The 8,280-nt window shown below is 33.2% G+C and overlaps 1 protein-coding gene across 4 annotated transcripts; it reads right to left on the bottom strand.

The window, feature by feature from the left end:
* Nucleotides 1–378: 378 nt before the first annotated feature.
* On the bottom strand, nucleotides 379–4,596 carry LOC140838663 (primase homolog protein-like). 4 transcript variants are annotated; one of them, XR_012119639.1, is made up of 13 exons: nucleotides 4,296–4,595; nucleotides 4,060–4,184; nucleotides 3,556–3,611; nucleotides 3,426–3,477; nucleotides 3,222–3,332; nucleotides 2,182–2,262; nucleotides 1,665–1,745; nucleotides 1,420–1,485; nucleotides 1,222–1,338; nucleotides 1,067–1,114; nucleotides 880–925; nucleotides 704–764; nucleotides 379–639 (listed from the first exon to the last, which is right to left on the bottom strand). XR_012119639.1 is itself a non-coding variant. In XM_073205130.1 (13 exons), exons 1-13 carry the CDS (start codon nucleotides 4,468–4,470, stop codon nucleotides 559–561), a joined length of 1,140 nt encoding a protein of 379 aa, XP_073061231.1. In that variant the 5' UTR covers nucleotides 4,471–4,590; the 3' UTR covers nucleotides 383–558. The 4 variants fall into 4 exon arrangements, 3 of the variants coding, with proteins under 3 accessions (XP_073061232.1, XP_073061231.1, XP_073061234.1); XM_073205130.1 differs by having other exon boundaries at nucleotides 383–639; nucleotides 880–965; nucleotides 4,296–4,590; XM_073205131.1 differs by lacking the exon at nucleotides 1,665–1,745 and having other exon boundaries at nucleotides 380–639; nucleotides 880–965; nucleotides 4,296–4,596.
* Nucleotides 4,597–8,280: the final 3,684 nt, after the last annotated feature.

Genomic DNA, 8,280 nt, shown 5'->3' with positions numbered 1-8,280 from the left:
CCGATCCCAACGAGCGTCACTAGTTCAGACGTGGGCTTTAAGATGACCCTGAGCCTGAAATCAAGAAAAAGACCGTTAAGAGGGGGCCAGGAGGGTGTCCTGGCGTAGCCCCTCCGACGCTCAAGTCAGTGACTGAGGATATATGGGGGAAGCAGCTAAGGGTGCTGCTGAAAACAATATTGAATGAATGAATTAACACTCAAACCTGGTATTTATAGGAGAATACCTGGGCCCTTGGTGGCCCTGTCTTCCATTTGGGCGAGGGCCCTTGGTGGGCCTGCCTTCTCTTTGGGCTAGGGATGGGCCAGGGGTAGTGGGCTCATCCATGGGGTATCATAGAAATTTATAGTTTTTATAATTTTATATTCAAATATTAAAATGATTTCCACTTCAAAAAAAGAACACTTGATTCTAGTTTGACAAAATGCACTCTTAATCTAGAGCTTTTATATCCAAACATAATCTAAATATATGTAACAATGGCCTCATTCAATTCGTATTAGGATGGAAAAACATTTGCCCATCAATATACAAAATTTGACATTATCTCCAAGTTGATCAACTGAAATCATGTGATTCATATGGTTTAGCTCCGTTAATGGCATCTCTAAGTGCAGCTGCGCCCAAATTCTTGAGAACCTATGCATTAAGAATGGAATGATCAAATCAAGATTAAAGGTGTATGCAAAAATACTCATCCTACCTCATTTGCATCTTTGAAAGAGGTCAACTCATCCTTTTCCGGCCAATTTACTTGCCAACACCTGGAAAAGAACAGTTCACATCAGAGGAGATGTCGTCTGGTAGAACTTTCTTTTTTCTTTTTTTACTGAATACAGATGCAATGGAATAGGGATGAAGCAATTCGAGCATTGTAACCTCTCTCTTCCAAGGCGGCGAGAAAGCTCCTCAGCTAAAGCTCGGCCTGGTATATCACCATCAGTTGCCAGGATTATTCGAGACGCCTAAAAGGGTTTATAAAAATATACAAGATCGGTGGACCACACGATAGCAAATTATAGAAGATCTATGAGGCATCATAAATTTAGATTTTCATATATCTAACCTTGTCCAGATAGTCTTTGCAGTTCCATAGATACTGAAAGCTCACGTCCTGATAAGGATACACAATATATTGAAAGTTTGTGCTCAACTTCTACATCAACCATTGATTAATTAGAGAGTATAAATAATCAAATCATGGAGAACCGCCAACTGAACCTTGTCCACTGATGGTAGTTCCTTCATTGAAACAGTTTGTGGTGCTCCTCCAGGAACACTTGCACAATTGTAATAACCAGCTTCTTCTATTGACAGCTTATCTATCTCACCTTCAACCTGGATTCAAAAAAAGATAGTGAGGAAGGGAACAGGCAGAGATGAGTCCGTTAAATCACAGAAAAATTTTCGAGTGAATACAATGATAATCTCATCTGCTTCTGTAATGTCATCCAGTCCATATAACATTTTTTCAGTACCTCTGTCCTGAAATTTGAAGGCAATAATTTAAAAACATCAGGTCGGTTACAGGAGTGATATTTTGTTGGTCTGTTCAGAAACTAGGATTCAACAAAATTTCACCGAGAGGACTAAATAATCAGTCTCGCTAATGCTTTAAAAGTAACATGCTGAAGCGGACTTCCAAAGTAGATGTTGCAAAGTACCTGCCAAAACTTTTTCTCTATTGTTCGGTACTTGCAGCCAACAAGTAGCCCATTTTGTCTATAAGTAAAGGCAATGATTTTCTGCATTGAGAAATTACAAACTAAACATGAGCATGAATGCACCAAATAAAAGAACTCCCAAATTCCACATACACATGACTGGTTCCCAAAAAGACAAAGATGAAGAATCTAAAGAAACTTCTCTTCCCAATGCCAACTGTCACTGGGCTTCCTTGCTCTAGATGAAAAAACAACGTACTTATAAAATTAATCTTGTCTACTACTTCATGGAAGATCGTTCTCATTATCGCTAAGAGCTTCTCTGTCTTCTACAAGTCAATTTAAAATTTTCTATATCTTTAATTGTGAAAAAGAAATTGACATCATCCGAAGCTGAACACATACACTAATCATACTTTCCATAAAATTATGAACCCAAAAACTCTTCAATTTGAACAGGAATAGTGAATTGTACCATATAATTTGAGATAGAGGTATATAATGTGAGTATCTGTACCTTTTCACCAGAAACTTGCATCACTTTATTTCTCTGCAATGTTTCCTTGGATATCATTCTTCCAGCAAAGTAATCTACCAGCTGAAACATAGGATAACTGAATTAAACTTCTAAGTGAAAACTCAACGATAGCTCGTTGACGAACCAGGAACTTAACCTCATCATTCACATCATTTATGAGGCTTCTAAGACATTTTCCACCATGTCTCCAAAAGAAACAAGATCAAGAAATAGAAACTGCATAGGAAGTGGCAGCAGAGTGACACAGACAGAATACTAAGAATCACTAGGATTCATTGACTTGCTCCTCAAATTCCAATCAGATTTTCAGTGCTAATTATCAGTCTTAAACTTTTCAAGTTTGATACTTGTGTGTTGTCAACTTGGGAAAATCATCTCGTGTGATTTTAGTTTGACTCAAGTGTTGTTACAGATTTTTGCTTTAAATTCTTTATTGTCTTCTGTACCAAGAAGTTTGATAAAAAAAAAAATCCAAAATTTTGCAATTCAATTTTGCTGTAGAAAAGAATATTCCATGATACATATTTTTCCAAAACACAAGCAGTCGTAATGCCTGATGCTCGGTGGCATGACAGGACATAGAGTATAAGTTGCTGGTGTAGGAGGTCAAACTTAAAATGATGACCACTCCTTCAGAAAAAACCTGTAGTGGTGCCGTCAGGAGAAATATGAATACACTTAAAAGCTAATCTTGTTATCTAATTTTGAGAATGGAACCAATATATCGACGGCCTAAGAGAATTGTACCAGAATATGTCACAAGTCAATCGAGTTGATGCAATTACAAACTTATTCAATATAAGAAGCTAATGGCCACATATTCTCTTAGACTATCATTTGCATGATATACCCTTGCAATATGTCTATAGTCACAAGGATGAAGAAAAAAATAACAAATTAAATGTGCGTTCTTCAAAAACCTTGGACAACTGAATCATGTCAATGGTGCAGTTAATTGAATAAAATTGAGAGTCCATCAAAAGATGTAAAAGTTCTGGTCAGACCCATAAATTTGTTACCTCTTCACCCAACACCTCTAGCCTTAGACTTTCCCTTGTCGATGGGGAATTGGAATTGATTTGTCCATGAAGATTGCCAACCGGAAAAGGCTTTCTACTGTTTGTAACTACCTGCTATCAAAATCAGCATCTCCCAAAGTAATATGGTTTCAAGACATTAGAGAAAGGAGAAAAAGTTGTAAACAAAACCACATGTCATGCCACCTGGCCTGCCCATCCACATCGTGTATCAAAACATCTCCACATTGCATAACTCCTAATATGTTATATAAATGTATATACTTAATCAAACTCAAGAAGTATGTAACCTCGAAAAATTTAGAAGGCAATGTACCAATTTTGGCCAACATGAAATGACAGACTTCTCTGCATAGATTGTCCACCGTTGCACTGAACCACAAGAAGGTAGATGCATTGAGTGCCAATTTCAGACCTCAGGTCATCTATAAAGCATACTAAATTTACCATTATACCGGTGGATAAAGTAAGAGAGGAGAACAAGATTACATGACAAATGCCAATATATTCAATGAGATAATTATCAAGAATTTCAACGTCTCTACCAGCATCTTGGGAAGAAAATTTGGGTCTTGGCTAAGAAATTGACACAGCCAATAACAATAAGTAAGATCAACAGAAAAAAACTTCAGTAAAACTACCATGGCTCCCCGTAGTGTTAATCTAACATAATCTTTAGGCATTATCTTATTAAGACGCAAATTCCCATGCAAAAAACATCGTCATCTCGCTGCATTTTCCTGAGTAAGTATTTAGTTCCAAGCAAGTTCATAGAACAAAATTAACCATAGCAGCTGGTACCAGACCAGAGCACAAGTACCTTGGGACAAACAAGAAGATCATAGAGACCAGGTGTACAAGAATCAATTTTTACTCCACGGGAGTCCATTTTCTGCCTCAGTTTGGTGAAGACAGCCCCCTCTTCCTCTGCCTCATCCATTTCAGCTATAATTTCAAAGGGCAAAAGACAGCAACAAAACCAATGATTTTTTGCATTTCACATATACATGCCAAATAAAGCAGTTTCTCATCTAGTGTCGATACGAAAAAATTAACCTGTTGTCTTTGAAGTCCGAACGTGAGACAAATACGGGAACCCATTATTGTGACTTGCATTTATGGAGACGGGCTTTGTAGAAAAGGCCGATATACTAAAAGATGGTAGATTTGACGAAGTTTTGGTCGGGTGAAAAGGAGGTGGCGGTGGCAGTGAAGTGAGAAGAGAAGGCATTTCAACTCTTCCGTGAGGCCATTCTCTTCTCTGATATTTTCCTCCGGATTGGATTTGAGAATCCAAATGTTCATCGATAAAGCATGATAACTATGTTTTCTTGTCATCTAGTGTTCGATCCAGAAGCGGGTGATTGTGGCAAGAATGATGGGACACGAATATTTCTACAACTATTGATTACATACTCGAATTTTAGGCTTCTTTCTATTTATTTATTAAGAATAGAAAAATGCACTTGATTTGCACGTAAAAACCTAAACTGCTGAAAATATATGTACGAAATTTTGATAATATTTAAATGAATTAAAACATGGTTAATAACATTTATCAAATGAAACAAACTAAGCCATAAAAAATAAAAAATCATGACCATAGACGGTATATGAATCAGAGAAATTATCTTATCCACTTGACACACTTTCCAATATGCTTCTTGGTTGATTTTGACAACTCAACAACTCTTTGTTCAGGGGCGGATCCAGAATGATATGTTTGGAGGGCCCGATCTACCTCAATTCCTGAACGTAGAAAAAATTCCAAGAATCTTTGTCTTTCCTTCTGATGTGTCTCCGAACTCGCGTCCCACAATATTTCACTCGTCAGTCGACAATATAGCAGATGTTTTGCAAAAGGTTATTATTTCAAATGGCTTTCTTGATTGTGTTTGTATTAACCAACTATAAAGGTTTTAAGTTGGGACTTTGTAAAAGCCCGTTATTTAGGTTTTCAAAAAAAAAAAAATGCAGAACAATGTCAAAAAACAGCGTATAAATAGAATTAAACATGGATCATATGTGTAAACCTCGAAAGTCTTTAACCATTAGACTAATTATAGATACTTAAAATTTTGATGGGTCAAATAATATATATACTAAATAATAAAATATATCTCACATAGTAAAAAAAAAATTAAAAAAATTCAGGGGGGCCGTGGCCCCCTCCGGCCCTACAGTGGATCCGCCCCTGTCTTTGTCGTAGTTTGTTATAATATGCACATAACTATTTTGGTATGCTCAGCAAATATCTGATCGTCTATAGCTATAAGATTAATAAATTTTCAACAACTATTTCTCAATCACTGTGAGAAAAATTACTTGAAATCTCTTCAAATGACTATATCTTAGAATTGTGTCCTCATTTAATTTGACACAATTCAAGAAAATCATCTTTGATCGTCATTTTTTGGAAGCTTTGCAATAATGATTGCGTGCATCATGTCATGAGGATAATATAGTTTCAATCTCATTTGTTGCGTTTAGAACATAATATTATATTATTCATTGAAACAAAACAAATTTTCTTCTAGCGAGTTTATATTTTGTTTTATAATATTTTATCTTGTAGAACGACATACAAAATTAATTATTGTATTTTAAAAATCTTGAGAATAGATACGAATAATGTAATTAAAATATGCATATGAGATATCATTCTAATATATGTCAAAGTATTTGTTTTATTCAATATCTCATCTAATAATATAACCATTTAGATTTCATGAGCATTTTACGATAGTCAAAATTAATTTGATGAAATATTGTAGAATTTTATTTGAATTTCAATATTTGGCTAAGTGAATTTACTTGACAAAGAGTTTTCTATGCTACATCATATATGTTATGAATTAGCTGGTTAGACACTATGACTAAAAAAAGAGACAAAAACAATCTCGTATCACCTCGAAATATATTGAGATAATATTGGAGGAAATAAAGTGAAACTGGCTCGATGTCTCAATAAATTGCACAGAATTCATCTATATTGTGTCAACAAAGCTTTAGAATTGTTCTCATACCATTATAAATAGAATGAAAATTATGTACAATTTGTTTTTCATGTATTTTTTTTCTGAATGAAGAATTTTTCCTTTTTGAAAAACTATTTTATTGAGAAATATTGACATTTATATGTCGCACAACCATGAAGTAGCAACATAATCATTATATAACACTTAATGTACACATACAATTCTTCAATTTCTTCTTCATCGTGCTTCGTTGAAATTTAAATCTGAATCATTCTTGATCTTAAAATTTTGTTTAAATATGATTTAATATATATGTATATGTTTCATGTTACTTAGTTGGACCTAATTTCAAATATCTATAAAAAAATGTGCTTGAATTATATCATACAAAAATTAGGACATAGTATGTAGGACTGAGCATTTGCCGTTTTACCAAAAGTTATAGCTAGTAGTAATGGTGCAACTCAAATCTTTTAAACCGCGCAACAGCTCAAGCACCACGGTTCGGCCGCTCCACCAAGTAGGGACAATTATTGCACCCAACAATCTTCCTCCTATAATTGCACTCATTGCAATCAATGGGAATCGAACCTGTGACCTTGGCTCTGATACCAATTGTAAGACTGAGCGTTTGTCGCTTTACCAAAAACTATAGCTAGTAGTAATTGTGCAACTCAAATTTGTTAAACTGCACAGCAGCTCAAGCATCACGGTTCGACCGCTCTACCAAACATGGACAATTATCGCACCCAACATAGTAACACACAACATATTTTTTTTTTATTTAACATGTCTTTTTTTTCATCCTATGTTTGTCGAAACTTTTTTGTTCAAAATTTGACGCATTTCGTAGACTATATATATGAAAAACCAAGAAATTATATAATTCACAGAAACCATTTATTATTCTCTTCATAGAACAGAAGACCCAAAATACGTGGTTTGATTGGTGTACTCTCATACTTATTTTTATATAAACAACAAGACACGTCATATAATATCAGAAAAATCAATTACCGCCAACAATACTAACCTAATCGAATAAAAAAATCATAACACAAACAATCTCGATAAGAAAAAAAAATGATAACTCAAAGTTTAAAAATAATTTATTTAGTACAATAACAAAGAAATTGAAGTATATACGAACAATAAAAAGCATAAATCACTCTCAAATTATATATTAACCAATATTATTTACAATTTGTATAAATTTTCCAATATTTTTTTAAATAAAGAGAAGACGTCTTATTAATGTCATCGTTTTATAGATATTCATTCCATTTCTTTAAAAAACACAAATGAAAAATGGTGCCTTGAAATCATAATAAAACTATTTAGAAAAGCAGCTGTAAAAATATAATACAAAGTCACACAATTTTTCTTAAACCATAGAAAAATATTAAACTATTGACAAAATATATGTAGCAACAACAAAACATGCGTTAACTTGTGATATAATGAAAATTTAGAATCATGCATAATCATTGAATTAGAACAAAAGCGCATGCCAAAAATCTACTGGATATTATATATTTTAATAATTTATCCATATTTGTCGTTTACCTGAGGACTCTTAGACCTACCAATTTTTTTAGTTCACCTATTATTTCATAATAAATAATATTACAAAAAAAATATAAACAAGAACATAAAAACTCAAATTAAAATGTCTTCTATCAATCTAAGTAAAAAAAATTGATTAGATAATATAATAATGTCGTAAAAAATTTAAATATTGATTTATAGACAGAAGTTTGGAAATATATTTGTCCCAATAAATAAAAAATATTATTCCTTGATATTCTGAGACATAAGGTAAAAACTAAGAAATATTTCAATTTTTTAATATTTTCTAACTCACTTTAAACTAAGTAATCTAAGCAAACAGAAAACATACATTATGTGTTTAAAAAATAACAAAATATCTTAATAATAAAAAATTGAAAAATAACCATTTATGTTGGATATTTGATTTTGTTTTCTCTTTTCTTTGTGCAAACAAACAAATAACAAAAACAATCCAAACACAATTACATGATCAATACAAATGACATATAACA

This window comes from Primulina eburnea, chromosome 8 (assembly GCF_022965805.1).
Source record: "Primulina eburnea isolate SZY01 chromosome 8, ASM2296580v1, whole genome shotgun sequence".
NCBI classification, from domain to species: domain Eukaryota; kingdom Viridiplantae; phylum Streptophyta; class Magnoliopsida; order Lamiales; family Gesneriaceae; genus Primulina; species Primulina eburnea.
The sequence above is the reverse complement of the archived record's forward strand: the minus strand, read 5'-3'. Positions and strand labels throughout refer to the sequence as shown.

What these genes read in the sequence shown, in the direction of transcription:
- LOC140838663 (XM_073205130.1), bottom strand. Translation starts at nt 4,470, where the DNA reads ATGCCTTCTCTTCTCACTTCACTGCCACCGCCACCTCCTTTTCACCCG. An exon ending in TGCAAGTTTCTGGTGAAAAG is followed by an intron (nt 1,746 to 2,181) that starts GTACAGATACTC and finishes TTCTCAATGCAG; the next exon opens with AAAATCATTGCCTTTACTTA. An exon ending in TAGAGAAAAAGTTTTGGCAG is followed by an intron (nt 1,486 to 1,664) that starts GTACTTTGCAAC and finishes TTCAAATTTCAG; the next exon opens with GACAGAGGTACTGAAAAAAT.